The sequence below is a fragment of the Stegodyphus dumicola genome, chromosome 5 (genome assembly GCF_044657685.1).
Source record: "Stegodyphus dumicola isolate Sdum_Otavi_A_Nest chromosome 5, ASM4465768v1".
Lineage (NCBI taxonomy): Eukaryota > Metazoa > Arthropoda > Arachnida > Araneae > Eresidae > Stegodyphus > Stegodyphus dumicola.
In genome coordinates this window covers 38,460,117-38,481,918 of record NC_140772.1, presented here as the reverse complement: position 1 = coordinate 38,481,918, position 21,802 = coordinate 38,460,117, and the positions used below count along the sequence as shown (strand labels likewise).

General features: G+C 33.1%; 1 protein-coding gene across 2 annotated transcripts in view; it reads right to left on the bottom strand.

Annotated features, from left to right (window-relative positions):
- Nucleotides 1-6,367: 6,367 nt before the first annotated feature.
- LOC118182125 (proline dehydrogenase 1, mitochondrial-like) overlaps nucleotides 6,368-21,802 on the bottom strand; it is a 153,663-nt gene continuing 138,228 nt past the window's right edge. For both annotated transcript variants that reach the window (XM_035351421.2, XM_035351422.2), the window contains exons 12-13: nucleotides 16,943-17,031; nucleotides 6,368-6,705 (exon numbers count right to left, since the gene is read on the bottom strand). In XM_035351421.2, the coding sequence (XP_035207312.1) occupies nucleotides 6,500-6,705; nucleotides 16,943-17,031 (295 nt within the window). In that variant the 3' untranslated portion in view covers nucleotides 6,368-6,499. The remainder of the gene's footprint in view (nucleotides 6,706-16,942; nucleotides 17,032-21,802) is intronic.

Below are 21,802 nucleotides of genomic sequence, written 5' to 3'. Positions count from 1 at the left end.
AGCGGATTACGGCTATCAAGCCTCAGAGTAAGTATTAGACAGTCAGCGGTACCTGCTAAAAGCTCTCTCTTACTTAAGAAATCTATACTTATACATTAACTAATTTGACAGAATTTGGAATTAGGCTGTTATTCTGGAATTCAGTTACCTCTGTAGGTCTTACCAGGAACCACGGAGAATGCATTTTTCGGGTATGGTAAAAATTGTTTTCTCCGAAATTGCATTCACCTGACTAAAACTGACTAAAACTAAAAATTCCAATTTTACAAATCCTTTTCTATTAATATCACTACATTTAGTGTGAACTGTAATTTTGTAAGAGGTTATCTAGATAGTTGAACAGTTTCAGTGATTTTGTACAGGAATTTGGAGAGTCCGGAATCTAAAGAAATTTAAATCCGATTTCTCCAGCGCCAATGCAGAAGATGAATTCTGAAGAATTCATATCTTAGGTGTAGGAGAATTAGGAATACAATCAAACCTAAATTTGAAACGAAAATAATCTTATATTTTTGCTTTTAGTGTTAGGATATAATAAGCAGGAACAGGAGGGAATGAAATGATCGGCCTTTAAAAATTACCATCCAACGATAGTAGGTTCTGAGTCTCTCGGAAGCTTGCAAATGATCTTTTTAATAGATTAGGCAGTGTGGGCGACTGTTACATCCAGTGTGTCCATGGTCAGAGCGTTGCCATCTCAAACAGGTTATTGACCCTTTGACAGGATGATATTTACGGATCTTGCATCACAGTGATAGCATTATAGATTTCTCTTGATAATTATTTTTGCTTTTATCAGTGCGTTTTGATTCCACGAAAAAAATCGGGAATCTAATAACACCAACTTTTTCACGAATTACTTTAACTTAACGACCGTGTAGCCTTTGTATGTTCCGCATGTTTTTCCAGGTCTTTATTTGTAGCCAATCTTTGGATGATAATTTTTAAAGGAGGCTAGTTGATGTTATTTTAGCCGAGAAGAGATCTTAGCTTTTTCCACATTTCTTCAGGTTATAGGTACACGATCGGTGGCAGGCATATTTCCTTTTCGATTGGGATTGAGGTAAGAGTTTCCGTCGCTACGTTATAAGGTGCTTGTAATTCTGCCAGGCAGTTGAAGGGATTTCCAGTCAGTATGCTTGATGAAATCCCATAAGCATTACCAAAAAAGAAAAAAAAGAGAGAGAGAACGAAAGAATAAGTGAGTTTGGGAAGAAAGATTCAGCACGGGTATCATGTCGTGGATGATGATATTATAAGTATGAAGTCCAATGGATTGCAGGTTCAGGAACAGGGAATCAACATGATTTTTGAGGTTATAGTAATGAGAATCAGAAATGCCAGGCTTCGTCTCTGCAAAATCAACTATAAGAAGAAATATCCATGTCAGACGGTATTCTTTAAGTATTTTCTGACAAGCGGAACATTGTTCCAGAAACAATGAGCTCTAAATGAAAGTGAAGTTTCATTTAGAGCTCATTATCCGGAAATGGGTGTGTAGAATCGTTTCAGTTCGTAATAATAAATAGCAAGAGCTTCTAAAAGTGCGTAGATCGCACAGTAATGTCAGTCCTCTGTCCATTAGGTCAAATGCCACTATGCTACTGACTCGATATATTATATATATATATATATATCATGGTAATGATGATCATCACTACACTGATATTCAGTATATATATGTAAGATAAAATTATATGAATCAGAATAACTAAAAACATTAATTCTTCCTCTTTATTCTAAAATCGTAATAACTTCTCTGCATTGCGTCATTTCTAGATCACTCTATGATCGGCGCAACTCTGATGACGTAATAATTAAGAACTGAAACTGACCTTGTAAACCAAAACTTTTCTCTTCGCATGCTTCCATCTTTCATAACTACGCACTTCAGCTTTGGCCCTCTACTCTGCTAGTATGTAATTTCGCTGGCTTGCTTGCTATCCCAACAATATCAAAAATGTAAATCTTCTTCGCATGCTTCCATCTTTCATAACTACGCACTTCAGCTTTAGCCCTCTACTCTGCTAAGATGTAATTTCGCCAGCTTGCTTTCTATCTCAACAATATCAAAAATGTAAATCTTCTGTGGAAAGGCACGACTAGAGTGCCAAGTGATTGTGGCCACAAATATCAATTGGAAATAAAAATGGAATTAAAACTGCCTCGACTGCCAAGTTCTTTAGATGTTACCAAGTTAGCATTACTAGCATACTACGCAATCAAAATTCTTCTTCAATATGGGTCTAATCACGCATCTACAGTGTTCCGTTTTTCCTTGTGTTTTTATTATGACATATATATATATATATAGTGCGTCTGTAGTCATGCTGCACTTTTGATCGATCACAGGAAAGCAACAAAACAAGATAGAAATTGAAATCTTCACCAAACAAAAGAAAACCTTTTAAGGCCCGTTCCCACTGGGGTTTATCTGAGCTAACGAACACAACTAACGTAGTCGACCCATCCCCAAAACCAGTTTTCCCCCATAGAGCAGCAAGTTGAAAAATCTGAACTGCAGGCACAGTGGAGCTACTCGACATAGGGAACTGACTCCGTTAGCTCAGATAAACCCCAGTGGGAACGGCGCTTTAAAGTTTCATACCTATTCAGTGTAGTTCGATGTAGGCTCCATCCATGCCGTCACGGTCTACTCCGCGAAGAAAAATGGTCTCATCACTTTATCATCCATCAGACCATACCACACGTTCACTTTAAGGCTGTTACGTTCGTACTCTACGTGGGCATGAGGATTTTCAGCAGCCCATATTCGGATGTTATGGCGATGAACATGTCCACTAACAGGGAATGTCGCCTCATCGCTAAACACAATCTTCTGCAGAAATTGGTTATCATTGTCGACCTCATGAAGCGTATCTGTAACAAATGCAGATCGTTTGGTTCTATCAGTCGGTTTCATAGCGTGCAACAGCTGCTATTTGCTTCTTCTTAGGTAACTCATAGAGCCTCTACAGACTCGTCTCTGACCGATGGCCTGCCAAAACGGGGTTTGTCCAACAAACTGCCGGTATCTTTCAACTGCTTATCCCATCGATTAATGTTATTTCTATGTGGTGGTGGTTTGTTGTATACGCGACAATATTCACGTTGCATTTTCTACAACTCGGTTGGCGTGGGCATGGATGGGCTAAGCTGCTCCTTCGCAGTTCGCGGTTCTGCGTCATCACCTGTGTGCACACATAATTGCACATAAAACTGCGGAAACTTTGAGTTTTCCTTTTGTTTGGTAATATAAGTAATAATTTATGTAATATTGGTAATATGTAATACAGTCAAAAGTCGTTGATCTGGACTCGTGTCAGGAATTCGGCGATTCCGGATTATAGATCATCAGTTTAAATCTGATAAGATGGCAGGCAGAAATTATAAAATTAAAAATATGAAACCGTAATTTATGAAATAAAGAATAATTATGATCTAAAGGGTATCAAAATTTACAAAAAAAAAAAAAAAAAAAAACTTAATATTTATTTGTTTACTTTATTAAACATTTCTTTCAATGTAAGTTGTTTAAGTTGCTTCGTTTTTTATGTGATAATACATGCTCTTTAATTCTATAAACAGACATAATTTCTTGCTCAGTTACAAAGTTCCGCTGTTCAAGTCCTATAATTGCTGTGTCGAGAATACCGACTAATTTGTCAATCGAAATTTTTTCGTTTTCAATAACCTCTGTTACTTTCTTCGCTATCGGAAGCGAATTATAATGACGAGGAATTTGATTTAAATCATATCAAAGACGGCGTACATCGAGATGAAATACTACATTTAGTAAGGAATTATAAGCCAAATAAAATAAAAACATCTGCTCTGAAGATAAGGATAGTGCTGACAGATCAAATTCCAATTCGTTGCGCGGTGGCGTTAAAGATAAACAAAGTTTAGATAAACAAACGTTAAAGTTTAGATAAACAAAAGATATACCTTTATCCATTTTTTGCAGCAATTCCACTGTTTGTTTAATGGACTTCGAAACATATTTTCGCTTTGTAGATCCTTTACATATTAGTAAATATATATCAGAAATTCTATTTGACATAATCAAAAGTTCAAGCTTACTTTTATAAAATTGCTCTAACAGTCTGCAAAAAAATAATAAGCCGAATCCAATTCGAAGATTAAGGAACAATGCAATCTGCAACATTAAAAAGTCTTACGCGCATTAAATTAAAGGTCTTACGCGCATACATCAAAGCGACGCATGTGCAGAAAGTTTGTAGCTTTGAGGTCCGGATTATGGGTGTCCGAATTAACAACTTTTGACTGTATTTATACAATTTTTGTTTCAACTTTTGACATTTTCAGGAAATCAACTTTTGACATTTGCAGACAATCTTACGATATGTGTTTACCAGCTATATTCTTGATTTTCTGTGTAATTTTTCCAAAAATAAAAGAAGTTATTTCGCAATCCCCTTTAAAATTTGTGCTCATTGTATTATGAAAGTTCACAATTTCAAGATTAAAATTTTTAAATATTTTAAAATCGATAAAGGCTGAAAAATAACCTATATCATGCTACAAGCATACTGTGTGTACAAAAGCTTTACTAGATATAAAAATGTACTTTCTCATTAGTTTATTTTATTAAAATCACAAAAGATGTTCCAAACTGAAAACAATAAATACAACAGTATATACAAATTTCTTATGGGAGTATTTTGACAAATGTGTACTGCCTATAATCTTAATTATGGAATGATAAATTGTTTCTCAACTAACAAGTTTCAGAAAGATAGCTTTTTTGAAAATGTTTTGCTATTTAAAAGTATGTAATTCCTGAGTCTGAGTTCACAGTAATTTTATAATATTCATAATGTCTTGAATGTTTGCAATTTAGAAGTCCACAGAAATAAATACACGTAGTGGTACAAATAGAATGAAACAAAAATAGTTCTTGTCTAGACCATACACATGTGATGCTATTCTCCGAAAAAGAGAGAGGTAGTTTGCTTCTTCAACAGAACGGAAAGACACAGTTGTGTTTGCTTCTTTTGTAGCACCCATTGCTAGCAGTACTAGGGATTACTAAGGAAAGAAAATACGCTTTGCAATGAAAACTAGTGGTATTTACTTCTTGCACTCAGACTAATCATACATTAAGCATTTGAGGGCATCATGTATATTCAGGCATAGCACTGTGTGATGATTTTCTCATCTTGAAGTAACTTGGATAAAACAGGGAAGAGAGGAAGCTATTCAGCCACATATTAACACTAATAATTAAGCAGAAAGCAACAGCCAGAAAGTCCATTTTCTGCACTGTAGTCTAATATATATTAGAAACAACGAGTTATGATTACACCAACTTTTTACTTTTAGTTTAAAATAGCTAAATACCCTTAATTTCATCTTAAACTGTTTGTTAAAATAAATTATATCCTCATATCAATGACTAGACTTTTATACAGTACAAAGTCTTTAATCCGGACTCGTCAGGACTTTGGCGATTCCGGATTAGGGGTTTTTCCGGATTACAGATCATCAACTTAAATCTGGCAAGATGGCATGCAGAAATTATAAAATTAAAAATATGAAACCCTAATTTATGAAATAAAGAGCAATTATGATCTAAAGGGTATCAAAATTTACCCCCCCCAAAAAAAGCTTAATATTTATTTGTTTACTTTATTAAACATTTCTTTCAATGTAAGTTGTTTAAGTTGCTTCATTTTATGTGCTAATACTTTCTCTAATTCTATAAACAGACATAATTTCTTGTTCAGTTACAAAGCTCTGCTGTTAAAGTCCTGTAACTGCTGTGCCGAGAATACCGACTAACTTGTCAATCGAAATTTTTTCGTTTTCAGTAATCTCTTTGTCACTTTCTTCATGCCTTTATCCATTTTTTGCAGCAATTCCACTTTTTGTTTGATGGACATCGAAACATGCTTTCACTTTGTAGATCCTTTGGCAGCTCCAGAATCGGAAACTCTTTTGGACATAATCAAAAATTCAAGCTTACTTTTTACAAAATTGCTCTAACAGTCTGCAAAAAATAATAAGCCGGATCCAATTAGAAGATTAAGGAACAATGCAATCTGCAACGTTAACTGAAATAGATAATTAGATAATTTTAGCCTAGCCTATACCGTCCGTTATACATTAAACGTGCATGCGTAAATGTATTGTGCACATGCGTAAAAGTATTATGTGAATGCATAAATGCTACGCTGAAAGATTGTAGCTTTGAGGCCCGGATTAAAGACTTTCTACTGTATATATCCAATATGAATTATTCTTGCCACTTCAAAAATTCTGAATATAATATATACAGAAACATGTAACTACGCTAAAAATGTATAAGAAATTGTTGCCAAAGCAGGAAAAGACAATACGGTCATTCAGAAATATACAAATTTTATTCGCATAAACAATATTTACAAAATAGCTTATCATAGGAAAATTTATTTTAAAAAACAAATAATAACTGCTATTATTTGATATGATATTTTAAGATCTTCCTGAAAGTAATTTATATAGGCCTATAATTTCCTATGGGGCTAGCAAAAATGCCGCCACTAATGATTCTTCTGCGAATTTCCTTAAATAGAAGTTTCCGTTCTCTAGCAGATTTTTTCAGCAATCCATTATTTTCCTGTGCTCTGCGTGACAAATATGGAAGCACTTCATCAATTGGTCCATATGGCACATATTTGTAAACAGAATACCCAGACTGACCTAAAGTTGCAGAAATGGAATAAAAATTCATGTATTCATGCACAACTAATTAAAAATATATTTAAAATATTAGCAAATACATAAGTGTGCATGCAAAGTTTTAATACTAATTTTTTTAAATCAATTTTAGCCAGGGCCACAGCCAGAGCTTTTGCCACCCTTTTAGTGTACCTCAAAAGACTTATAAAATGTCAAAATAATATATAGAAATAAATAACAATTACCTGTTTATTTTTTTAATTAATATTTTTTACAATTACCATAATTGTCTGCATATAAGATGCACTTTTTTTCTTTGGAAATAGGTCTGAAAAAAGGGTGGTCTTATACGTCGATACTCAGTTTTTGATTACATTCATTTCAGTTTGTGAACAGGTCAAAGTTTCAAGGGATGCTGTGCAAACAGAGACAGTGGTTAAAGCATTTGAGAAATGAGGTATTAGTAATGCACTGGATGGTACAGAGAACAATTTGTTGTATGAGAACTCAGATGCTGATTTAGAAGAATTTTTAAGTGACTCTTCATTTAGCTCTGGAGATGAGTGTCTGGGTTTTGAAGAAGAAGCTCAAAAGGTGTTCTTTACCAGATAGATTGGGTATTTGCAGAAAGTATTACTTTGCATTTGCATTACTTTATATTTAAAATACTGTAAATTCATTATAATGATCAGTAATAAAGTTTTATCCTTCAAAAATATGTATGAAAAAGAAAGTGTGTCTTATACACTGGCAAATACAGTTATTATTTTTTTAATACAATTTTAATTCCAATACTTTAAACATTTCTTTTGGCTGTTTTAAAATGATACTTTGCTTGTTTTTATGTCAACAAAATCATTGATGACGTTTTAGAAGTTTATTTCACTATGCCTGCAGCTGTTCTAGAAATTATCTTACCTCAGTCCATATCTTTTTGGAACTGCTTCTGGGTTTAAACAGCATTTATTTTTAAATTTGCATAATTAATTATTTTAATCTCCGTTTTCATAAATTTACATTCATTAAGATAATATCTAGATCATTAAAGAAAATAAGAAAACAAAATAATTTAAATAATACGACATTCACATTACACATGGAGATTCACATTACACAATAACCAACTATGCAGCTTGCCATGAATTCTAACCCATGACAAATTAACAATATTCAGCAATCTTTAGCTATTTGGCTAGTTGAAAACACTTATACTATGGCATCTAAATTTGCTTCTTGTAAAATATCATTCGCTTATCAATAGAACTTTCTATGTGATTGAGTGTTTGCTTTGACTCAATGAACATTTGCTGTAATGGATTCAAAAGCTGAGCTAATAATAGCAATCAAGTTTTGCTGTAAAGAAGAAAAAGTAGTAACAGAGAGATATCTGAAACACTGTGTAAAGCATAAGGGGATCCAGCACTAATGCAACACAACACGTTTTGTCAATTTGGATAATTTCCTTGAAAAAGTTCAACAGATGTTGAAATATCACTTGTTTCTTTAAATGATAGCTGGTGAACTTAGTATCAGAAAAGATAAAACTGTACCGAAAGATTATGAAAAAAGTAAAAATTGTTCTTGTTTTGCCTTTCATGCATTGGCTGCAGAATGGCAAAGAAACTTCAGTTTCAGAAATCTTGAATATCGGTCATGCTGAACTTTCTTGATTGGAAAAGGATAATTCACAAGAAAATTTTTTTATAGGATAAAAACTGATTGGACAAAAATTTGAAGAAAATCCAATGTGTTCGGCTTGAAAAATTCAATCAAATTACTACTTTCTACCACATTGATCACACAACACCATTTTCGTTCAGCAGTTCCTAGTTGAGAAAAAAGCAACAGTAAACCTCAGTCATACATTGTTAAACATATTTGGCATCTTCAGAATATTTTCTCTTTCTCACGGAAGACTTCTGAGGAGAACCGAGTGTGTTTAGTGCTGAATAAAATCAATTGTATAACTTGCATATGCTGCATGACAATGTGCTGTCTTACAATTTTATTCTCATCAAACTGCTTCTAACACAGCAAAGTTTCACAAAATAGTAATATTCCGGATGTAATCAAAATTTACAATGGCAATCATGTCAATTCAAGAAGTTTTTTTGATGTGCTTTGGCAAAGAAACTCCTTAAGTCCTTTCCTACACCTCTGACTTATTAAATTTAACTTCTTATGGGGATATGTCAAAGAAAATATCTGTAGACAAGATTAAAAACTGTGATACTTCTTTCGCAATTTGAAGCAAACTCCATTGATGGAACACAGCAATAACTTTTATTTAACACTCAAGGAGACATACAAACAAGAAGAAAAACTAAAAATAAAATAAATACATTCTTCGTGCGAGAGCCACACGTGGCTATTGAGCCTGCGTTTCAAATATCGCCGTTAACATATACCTTAATGTTCCTCTATTTAAATTATTTATTTTAAATTTAAAGATTTTAATAACAATATTTAAAGCTGTTACAACGTCTCCAAAAAACGTTGTGCAAAGATCCTTTGCTATGAATGACCTTAAAATTATACGGTTGTCATGAGAGCTTCATCTTCCATATTTAATTCTGGTAATTTAACTAACTTCTTTTCAAAGACATCTCTAAATGCTTTATTTTCTTCCTTCATTGATTCCAAGATCTTCTCTTCAGCTATTTTTCTTTTCCTTTGAGCTCTAGCAGAGACAGCATTAACCTGGTGAGGATGACTATCAGGTTCCTTTCTTTGTTTATTCAACAGTGTAAAAGTTCGATTGCCTAATATATACCTTCCTTTGTCGAGTTCATTCCTAATAATGGCAGCCTTAGTTATTACTTGCCCAAGATCACAATTTAGTTCAATCTCAGCTAATGGTAAACAGGTTGGATTGAAATCTAATGGCTGTTGCACCCACACATTTTCACCTGTCAGCATTTCCGGCATGATGTATTGTGACAAACTATATCAATACTAGCACCTGAATCCCTTAACATGGGAATTTTATGACCATTTACATAACCCAAACTAGTATACGGTAATAGAAATTTGTCCTCTGGTTTTGCACTAATTCTGTTGAGATTAGAAGGAGATTCAGTACTATTCTTAAGTTTTGGACATTGAGGTCTTAAGCGTTGATAGGATCCACACTGATAACATTGCGGCGTCTTTCGTTTTTCATATTATCATCTGGACGTGGACTTCTAGGTTTATGGAACCAGCTTTGCAAATTAAATCCTGATGACAATTCTTTTTTCAGTTTTATTTTTATTATCTTAACTCACTCTGAGTTAGTGCAATGTATCTTTCTTTCTGCCGATCCACTACAGACCTTTTTCGAAAGGTTCTACGAATGTTTTCATAGGCATCAAATTTTTTAGATGAAATCATCTCTACCCACTCATCAAGAAAATGATCTCGAATTTCAGGAGGAACTTGACGTTTAAGTTGATCAATCACCATCAAATCTAGCAACTGATCAAAAGTCTCAACTCCTAGACCAGTCACCCATTCTCTGCAATAATTTTCTATTTCATAGTTGAAATCCACCCATACGGATTTGGTACTCTTTTGATGTTTCATAAATTTTTTGCCTAAACTTTTCCGGGCTTAGTTTAAACCGTCTTAACAATAAATTCTTCACGTGTTCATAGTCTTTAGCTTTATCAGACGGTTCTCTAGCTATTAACTGTGTTACTTCGTAAGTAGTCCTAGTAAATGAGATACAAATTTTTCTTTATCAATTTGAGCCCATTCTGCCAGTCTTTCAAACAGTAGCAAATATAGACTGATATCTCCTTTCTTATCATCGAATTTCTGCATAAGGTGATGTGGCCAGACCTGTTTGGTAGTTTGAGACTTTGTCTCTGCTTCAAGTCTTAATCTCTAATTCATACTGTTTTTTTCTTCTCCACTCTTTTGCATTTTCCTGCCTCCTACATTCTTCTCTTTCCTTCCTCTCTTTTCATTATTGTGTTCTCTTTTCATTCTTGTGTCTAAGACTCCTTTGATGAATACTTTATCATAATATCTGCTTTCAAAAATTTTCTGTTTTAAATCGACTGTTTTCAAATCTGCAGTCACACGAACTCTCAGTTCAGCCACGAGATTTTGCAAATCTTCCTTACGAGCTCTTCGTAAGTAAGACATTGTTTCTATGTTTAAAATTAGTGAACACTGTGTTCTTTATATAAAATAGCTCAAATTATTGACTTTAATTAATTAATGCAGTCAGGAATCATGGTATTAAATGCTCTCTGTTAAATACATAAACTTCAAAAATGAAATATTTAAATTATATGAAGTTCATACTCTCTACCACATCAATTGTGACTGATTAAAAATAACAACATAGGGCAATATGTATGTCTACTTTTGGACAATTAAAATTAATATTAAAAATAATATCCAACACAGTAATAAAATAAGACAATTCAATATTAACAGGAAGTAATAATCTGGTCTCACTAATATTACATTCAGTGATGAACTAATAACATAAGGCAATTCAATATTAATAGGAAGTAATAATCTGGTATCACTAATATTACGTTCAGTGATGAACTAACAAAATAAAAATATGCACGATTATTCGCTCTCGGCTGGTGCCTCCAAAATAATTAAGACTGTGATACTTTTTTCGCAATTTGAAGCAAACTCCATTGATGGAACACAGCAATAACTTTTATTTAACACTCAAAAAGGTGACATACAAACAATAAGAGAAAACGTATTCTAACATTTAAAATAAAATAAATACTTTTTTCGTGCGAGAGCCACGAGCCTGCTCTTCAAATATTGCCATTAATGTATACCATAATGTTAATCTATTTAAATTATTTATTTTAAATTACAAGATTTTAATAACAATATTTAAAGCTGTTACACCACAGAAGAGCTGGAAATAATGATGACAAGTGCTATAGGATTTGTTTCAATGGTCCAAATCAAGCAAGTTATCCACAATTTCAAGCTAAGACTTTGTTCCACAGTTTCCTCATATAGTAAACATTTTGTGAAACTTATCTTTCAATTCCGTTCATTCTCAAATGTAAAGCATGAAAATCTGAAATAAAAATCTTTTTCCACTCAAAATGTATTCAATTTTTTCATAATCTACATCCTGTGTTTAACTGTAAATGACAGAATATAGTACATTATTCTAAGAATTATTCTTGCAACACTTCATGTTTTATAACATTAAAAATAACATTCTTTTACTTATATACGAGGGCTATCCAGAAAGTAGATTACGTTTTGGAATAAAAAAATAAACAAAGTATAGGAAACAAATTTTATTATATACAGATGAAAGCCACACTCAAATACTACTTTTCTACATAGTCACCATGCAAATTAAGGCATTTATCGTAGCGATGTACGAGCTTGGAAATTCCTTCGTCGAAAAATTCGGCCGCCTGCGCCTTCAACCACTTCGTTACCTCTTCTTGCCTTCCATCTTGCACAAAACTTGTGGTAACCAAGCTTTTCGCTGATGATTTCGTGCAACAAACTTCGCGAAATTTGTGGAAAACTCAAAGAAAGTTCCGTTATTGTGAAATTTCGATTTTCACGGACTTTAGCATCGACTTTTTCGAGAAGTTCGGCGGTCACTATGCTGGGTCTCCCACTTCGATCTTCGTCGTGAACATTGGTTCGGCCATTTTGAAATCTTATGACCCACTGACGCACTCCACCTTCAGTGATAATGTTGTCCCCATACACTTCACGAAGCTGCCGATAGATTTCTATCGGTTTACAGTTTTTTGCAGTCAGAAACCTTATTACTGAGCGCACCTCGCAGCTCGCGGGATTTTCAATTAACGCAGACATTTCAAACCGTCACAGTATCTGAACGGAGCACAGCACGAACCTCTCACTAGCACGGCTAGATGCAGACTGAGCTGCGCAACGCTCTGACCCCAAGATGGCCGCGCTAGCCCCGCCCCTAGCGGACACAGACGGAAACGTAATCTACTTCCTGGATGGCCCTCGTATTTCTGAAGCATGACTGTAATTCAGCAAATGTGTAGCCACAAATAAGATATCTAACTCACAAATAACCACAAACTGGAAACTTCAAAATGCTAATAGAATATAACATGAAAACTCTATTGCATAATAGCAACAGATTTCCAGCACAATGCACGACATGTTCATCAAGAACTCCTGAGCTTTTACCTTTCAAAAACAGCCTTTGATATTCAGAGTATTCACATAATCCACTAACTGGAAGATTCGCAATCAGGTTCTTAATTAGTTTCAGCAGTGGAGCCTCAGTGATATTGCTACGAAATGTACAGGTTAGAGGTAAGGTAGCTTCCCCGCAAAGCAGGTTAGGGTTGCCAAAAAATGGCAAATGAAGGCAGGATTGCCCCATTTAGTGAGAAATCGCCCATTTGGCGACATGGCCTTGGACGGATGGAGAACCTTCTGGAACGAATTCTTACCGGTTTAGCCCAGAATGTTCTCGAACACAAGCCGAAAGCTATATAATCCCTGCGGGCCCACAGTCAGTTAGTGCCTCGTCAAGCACATCGAGAGAGTCATTAGTGTGTCACAAATTAGTGCATCGTCGAGTTTTGTCTTAGAGTGTGCTGAACTCCGATAACGACTGAACCGAGTCGACAGCTGTACTCTTGTGTATCGTCGAGTGCACTGCGAGTTGTAGTGTGGAGAGTCTCAAGAGTACGTACAGTTGCAAGAACAACCAAGGAAAGTCGGGAGCTGTACTCTAGTGCTTTGCTGTGTAGCTGTCTTCACTGTGATAGCCTGAAGGCTGTGTCGCTGATTGTTCCAGCGTGTTTATAGTAGATCTTGAATGACTGTAAAAAGTGACTTTGGATCTGTCCTGATTAATATTGGCTAAATAAAGTGTGTCTCAATACTTCATGAAGTGGCGTCGTTATTCACTCCAAATCTACGAACGTGAAGGAAGAAAATAACGCAACAATTGGTGTCAAGAGTGGGGTTTGCGAGTGAATGCCAGTGACCCGCCTGCAGAGGAAACGACGACTTTGATGACTTCTTAGCCGAGATCAGAGCCAGGTGAGAAGATATAAAAGGTGAGATGAAAGCTGAAATGAAAGAGTTAAAAGCTGGATGAGCCGAATATGACGAGATAAAAGCTGGCTATGAAGAGATGACAGCTGATATGAAAGCTGGACGAGAAGAGATGAAAGCCAGCAGAGAAAAGATGTGAGAGCAACTCCAGAAGCTGAAAGTGGAGCTTGCAGAGGAAACTGGAGCCATAAAAGAAGATGTGGAAATGACAGATGTGGCACCTGAAGAATGAGAGGATGAAGAAATGAAGGAAGTAGCTGTTGAAGTATCCGAGAAAGCTAATGATATAAAGGATGAAACATCTTACGGAATTAAAGAAAGAGAACAAAAAGATGAAGAAAAAGACAAGATGCTTCTCATCCTCAAATGTCCGAAGTTGAACTGGAAGACAATGATAATACTGTTTGTAAAGATGAAGAAATAAACAAAGTGGCTTGTAAAGCTTCAGAAAGAGGTGAAGAAATAATTCATGTAAATAAAGTTCCTGATTCTCAAATGCCTGAAGGAAAGATGGAAGAATGCGAAAATGTGACAGTAAAGTTTGTAGAAACTGATAGTGAAGTTATGAAGTCGCAGTTAGTGAGGATTCAACCATTTGAAAATCCATGTGATGCAGAGATGAGAAAAGATGATGTGCACGTTAAGCAGTGTGCTCCAGTATTGCAAGAAAACTCACCCACTCCACAAACTGAGTGCATGTCTCCTAATACAGATTATGCAGACACGGACTTGATTCTAAACCGGGATACTTGCGTTTGTAAAGTATCAGGCTCCATTCATGATTATGATGCAGAATTTGGAGCTGGTTCCAAGGAAACAGAGGAAAATGAACATGCACCAGCTGCTGAAAATACCAAGGAGAACTGTACACATGATGTGAACAAACTACAGAGTGGTGAGCAAAATGTTTTGGATCTTCCTGTAGATTAAAAGACTGAAAGTTTTAAATCTTCAGACTTTGATACACATATTAGAAATACATCTGAGAACTGGAGTGGAAAAGTATTTGACCCAGGTATATCTTAATGAAAAGACTGAGACTGAAATTTATTCTGAACCTTTAATTTGCATAATTTAAAATTGTGATGTGTTTAATTTATGTACATAACTTGTACATAGTGTAAATATTTGTTTCTTTTACTTGTTTGTATCAAATTGGCTTCTGACCAAAGGTTGTATTGTCTGGACATGCAGTTCTTGGGAGTAGGCAGTGTTACGAAATGTACAGGTGCGGTAAGATAGCTTCCCCGCAAAGCAGGTTTGAGGGTTGCCAGAAAATAGCAAAGGAAGGCAGGGTTGCCACATTTGGCGACATGCCTTGGACGGATGGAGAACCTTCTGGAACAAATTCTTACTGGTTTAACCCAGAATGTTCTCGAACACAAGTCGAAAGCTATATAAACCCTGCTGGCCTGCAGTCAGTCATTGAGCGAGTGTCTCTAAGTCTATCGAAGTCTAGTGCCGAGTTGGTCATCGAGTGCATTGAGCGAGTCTTTAGTGTATCACGAGTTAGTGAATCATCGAGCTTTGCCTTAGAGTGTGCTGAGCTCCGAGAATGACTGAACTGAGTTGACAGCTGTACTGTATCATCGAGTGCACCATGAGTTGCAGCGTGGAGAGTCTCAAGAGTATGTAGAGTTCCGAGAACGACTGAGGAGAGTCAGGAGCTGTACTCTAGTGCTTTGCAATGAAGCTGTCTTCACTATTATAGCCTGAAGGCTGTGTCGCTGATTGTTCTAATGTGTTTATAGTAGATTTTCAACTACTGTAAAAAGTGACTTTGGAGCTGTCCTGATTATTATTGGCTAAATAAAGTGTGTCTCAATACTTCATCAAGTGTCGTCGTTATTCACTCCAAATCTACGAACCCCGTACGAACGTGAAGGAAGAAAATAACTTAACAATATGTTAATGACCTATGTTGCTTCACTGAGGATGGAATCATATGTATATTTCAACAATTACTTATGCATAACTAATTCAAAGTGAAATTCAGAATAGCAGAAATATTAACAATAATCAGAAAGATGTAACTTATAATCTGGAAAATTCTCTAATTCACACAACCCTCAACCATCAGATTTCTACTGTATAATGAGTTTTAAGACATTATACAATAAAATTCCCCTATATAATAAGCACTTTTTATATAGCCAAAATGTGTTTTTCAATTTCCTCGGCTCTAAGGTACATTGCGGGAAAAAAAAAAGGGGGGGGAGGGAGTGGCAATTCTATATTTCCCATTCCTACTGGGCCGATTGACAAAATTCAAATTGCCTTTTTCATGTCTTGAAAGTACGACTTAGGATATATATTAATTATATAGAGCATTGTTCTAATATAGGTATTTTGACACATAATCAGACTTTTCTGAAATGACATGCCAATTTTTTTCATTATTTTGATTCTACGACTAAAATTATGCCAATATATTAAATTCTGTAAAATTTGGTGCAAAATTTATGGAGAAACTCAAAAATTTATCTTAATGCATTTTTTTCCAGTTTATTATAGCAACCTACATTCCTTTCCTTTTTTACATTGTAAACGAGCGGAAAAGAAGTCATCATTAATTATTTCAAATAATTTTAACAAAGTTTGTACACCACATTTGGGGTTATAATCAAATGCCAAATTTCAAAATGCACCAACATGTAAATTCACATACATCTTAAGAAATTTTGAATAAAAAACTATAACTGTTTGCAGGTATGCTTAGAAATATATCTACTTTAAGATGATGGTAAAAATTTTATAGGTTATAATTCAAAATGTTTTCAAAACTTTTTTTTTTTCACGCATTGTACCTTTTTTTTCCCCATACAAACATTGCTAAAAACGGGATACACCTCAAAACCAGTCACATCTTATACTCCCAGACTTTTCAAAATTACTAATTCTAAAGAGATATATATCATTGTTCTTAATAAGTTGAAACTGATTATTAAAATATTTATTACAGTACTTCTTTGTTTCACTTTGTTTTATACAAGGAGAAGAAAAACATTATGAGGACTTCCTAAAAATTATAATTAATTATCATAATAGTTAATAAATACTTCACTTAGGATGTCAATTTGCTTTCTGTTATTTAAATATTAACATGAAAAAGAAAATTAATTTTCAGTTAAAATTTAAAATGAGTTTCTTAAATACTTAAAAAAATTCTTATATATATTGCTTGTTTTACAATACAGAAGTGGAAATTACTTACCTAAAGGAAAACTAATTTGATCACACATTCCATATAACTGTCCAAAGCAAATTACTTTATGCTCAGGTTTTATGCCTAATTCTTCCATTCTAGAAGGGAAAAAAAATTAGCCAAACAAAAGTGTTCACAAAACATTGCCAATTACATTACAATTGATTGTGCAGTATGATGATATTAATTTGTTCAGGCACAGAATTCTGCAAGTTAAATAACAAAAATATAAATTCTTATTATAACATTCATAATTTCATTTTCTGAAGGATAAAAAATTTATAAAAAGAAAATAAAACTATGATTTATTCTTTCAAGACTTGATTATAACATATTAATGATCTCATTTTCTGAACGTACAGTAGCCTTGCTCAATGTGATCATGTCTATTCATGGCTATTTTGATAACACTACCTAATGATAACATTAAACAATGAGAAAAAATATCCTACAAAATAGCAATGGAATTTAATAATTTAATATAAATATAACTAGAAACATATAAATATATATTTTTACAACATTTTACTTAGGAAAAAGTCAGTTTATTGTCTGAAAGTGTTACACAAAAGTTTTCCTTTGAACTGCTTATAATGTTTCTAGATATTATTTGACTGATGTTGTACTCCTAATCTCAATACTTGTAGAGCATGCCTTATCTTAGTACATGTAGGAAATTCACTGATTTCATCATGATCGTCTTCAGAAAATATATGATTTGTTTAGATTTGTTTCAGAAAACTACAGTCAGATATCTTCTTCTACCATCAGTATTACAACTTGAATTTTTTCGGAAATATCTATTCACATGTTACATTTCTCAAAAATTCATGTTAGTTAGAGATGATACTTTCACTTCATTTTATATCCACATCATCAATGTTATAAAGGTACTCTGATATTCATCTCACAGCAATCTTATTGTTTCATCATTATAATAATCCATTAATCACATGGTTAAATTAAGACTGTGGTATTTTTCAGTAAATATACAAAAGAGTAATTTATGTTATGCACAGTGCAATTATCAATGAAAGAGATATCATTGTTCAGTTCATTAATCCCATTTTAGAAGACATTCAGTAAAATTTACTGGTGTCTTCCATATCTTGAATTTGTATATCTTGTATATATTTGTATAAAAGTCCATTGGTAAACTCTTTACACTTTTTAATGCATCATGGATTATTTCTTTTTCAAATTACTAACAGTTTTTTTAATCACATCTACTGGATGCATTAGCTTCCAGTATTTTACAACTTCTTGAACTTTCAGCTTTAAATAAGTCCAAAATACACATAACTATGTATTTTGGAGCAATGCACAATACTGTAGACCTGTTTTATCTACATTACAAATGTTATTAGGTCAGTACTTTGTAGATAATTTAGGTCCCTCATTTAACAACCATGTTCCCACAGCAGGTAAATCAGCTTCTTTTTCATTACTTTTAATACATTTGCAAAAACTATTTTTTAATTGGCTAAACCAACCATATATTGCAATAAAATCACCTTCCTCTATTTTCATGGTTAATCCTTCAACTTTCTGCCACATCAGTGGGCCACCCACAAACTTTTGTAAATCAAACCTGCAGTGCTTTCTCAAAACTGTGACCTTTTTCCATGACACATCCATTTCATATTTTCATTTTGATTTTGCTTCATTTTTTGATTTCCAAACAACATCTCAATGATTTTTTAAAATCCTGCATTTGAAAGGTTAAGAAAATTTAGTTTATACTGATTGTTTTTTTGGGAGCAAGTCACAGAAGTCCAATAAATTAATTTTATCCCTTAAATTTAGATAATCATACCTTTTACTAGTCTCTATAATTTCAAAATGATCAAAAGAGAATAAAATTATGTACAATAAAAATAACAGTACTCTTCTGTTATCAGGACCAAATTCAGAAATGTATGTATATGTGCATGTGTGTATAGATGTATGTGCTCATGCGATGTATATGTGTGTACATATGCATGAGTGTGTGTACAAACACACATATATGACCATACATACATATACTCATGCATACATTACTGAATCCAGTCTTGATAACAGAAGAATATAAAAATAACTAAATGTGACTAAATAAAATTTAAAAAAAAACCCTTCCTAGAACATAACATTCATCAAAATGTAATACTCAAAACACAGCACAGATTTTCTACATCTAGAATTCCATCTTAATTTAAACTGATTAGTCTAGATTATCTTTGTAAAATTTAGAAAACAGGCTCCTTGATCTTGGACTACTTAGTCCATGATTGATTTGATCAAATTGGAAGACAACATGCCAATGTAAAATTTAAAACTAGGCAAAAGACCCAGCTTAATTTGGAGCAGAAATAATATATATATATATATAGGAGGGCAGAGAGAACCTGCAGAATTTATTTATTTATTTTTTCTCTCCTGAAGAACCTACCCTTGAAATTAACCAAATTATTTAAAATTTATGCTAAACTGATGCTGATTTTTCGCCCAATGTTTAATGGTTTGCTAAACTCAAAAACAAGTTGTTTGGTGATTTAATTTCCTAATTGGCAATATTTGGCAAATTTTAACTTAATTTAAATTTATTTGGTGACTTTAGTTCCATTGTAAAAAACAACCATTCTTCAATATTTTGATCATATTAACCCAATTGTTGATCACAATAATTATTGTATTTACCATATTTTCATATAAAAATGGGAGGCAGGTTCAACAATTTGATAACAGTATTAGAATGATAAAGTTAACCTTGATCACAAATCATAGCATTAAAGATTAAAATAAATAATAAATAAAATTCAAATAATAATAATAATAAACACCATGTGATAAATTAGCTTAACCCTTTGACGGGCGGTAGGACGCCCCTTTTTTATACTTCATAACATTACACAGCTTTTATCTTCCAGATGAAAGCTGCAAAATTCCATTTAAAATACATACAATTATGCCTTTTACTTCTCTAAATGTACAACAGATGGCAGCACTAGTATTAATTCATGGAAATAATGTAAAATAAAAATTCTTTGCAGGTCTAATTTTGAAGCAGTTTTTTTATTTCTTTCTAATGCAATTTAAATCGTCTGAACAACAAATTTTGGTGTCAGAATGAATATTTTTATGTTAAAGTTTCATTTTGTAAAAAAATTATTATTTGAATTCATATATATTAATTAACAATGGTTGAAAGGTTAGACCAAATACATCCCACCACGCATGTAGGAATTGCTCCTACTAGATGGAAGCACCATTCAAATACTTTAAAATTCAAGTATCATGTTCGTTTTATATGTTGATAATGCAAATATATATTTTTAAATAACTTTCAATAATGTTAAAACTTGAAAAATATTCAGTATTTTTTCCGAAAGAAATGAAAATATAATTTTGTAACATGAATGAATGGATATGTGAGTGTGATTCACCATAGAAAAATATCCTAAGCAGAGAGAAGAGAGGGGAAATATAAATAAACAAGACAGCCTTCTAAATATCTTCCTTTTGAAACCTGTTGCAAATAAAGTACTGGAGCGAAAATCCTCTCTGTTGTAAATCTATTATGAAATCATTAAAAAATATCTAAAAAGTCGTACAGAGAGTGATTTTTTTAAAATTATGTAATTTTCTTTTTGCGAATATGAGCATTATTTTCTAAATAATTATTCAAAAACGTTTTTTATATCTTGCATTTTCATTTGGTTGCTAAAACTATCACCTTAGATAAGTATGTTAGGAGAATTTACACTGATGTAAAGATGCCATTTTACTGCTCAGTGGTGCACGGTGGTACAAGCGGTATCCCACCATGTCTTGAATTACCTTAAAGGTTTACCTGTTTTTTATTGCATGAAATAACATTTTATTAGGGGCTAGTTATCGGTGTAAAGTTATTTTTTTCAAAAAAAAAATTTTTTATGCACCAAACCTCAAAGGGTTAAGAGTGATTTTAAATTTAAAAGATTTTCTCTTTATGAATATATTCAACATATGTGCTGATTTTTATGAATTTTTCATAACTTTTTAATCTGTCTTAAGTTTTATGATATTACATGAATTCATTTTTTTAGATCCTCCCCCCCCTCCTACAATGGCAGGCTCTAGCCATTTATAGGCATTGGCCACTATTAGACCAAAAGCAGTGGTCAGTTTATTATAAAGTCACCTAATAGGTGGGCCACTATTGTGTCCTGTGAGGGGATGGACAAATGACATTCATGCCTTCTGTGGGATTCAAACCTGGGCCCTTTGTTATGGTAGTCAAATGCCATTTTACTGCTCAGTGGGACTACTAACCACTTGCTACATCTGGGAAGCACTTTTTTTTTAAACCTGAAATTAGTTTTTATAAACTTTGCAACTGTTTTGAAAGACACTGAAAATAAGTCAGTTTGGTACTTGTCACCACATCTGTATTTTATGTGCAAACTTTTGGGGAACATTGAGGTTACCATTTCAAACTGCTCTTTTATCACATAAAAAACAAGTTTTTTTTCTTTTTTACAATATGAATTCTTCACCTCTGCATTAAGAATTCTGGTGACTTGTGATATTACAGCAATTTTAATGTTTATTACTCTTCAAAAATTCTGATCTGCGATTTGAGAATTTTATGATTTTTTATAATAGATATAATATTATTATTTATATTAAACAATAACATATAACAATTAAAACATAATTAAAACAATGACATATATTAAAATTATATTTCTTAGAAAAATAGTATTAAAGTAAAGAATTTCCATTTCTATCATTTGTGTTTTAAAATAACTTTATTTTTCCTTTCGGTTTTTATTTTGGTAATTTTTGAATATCTTGATTAAATTTAAATGGGAGTAAATGTTATTAAGTATTCTGAATTAATTTTTA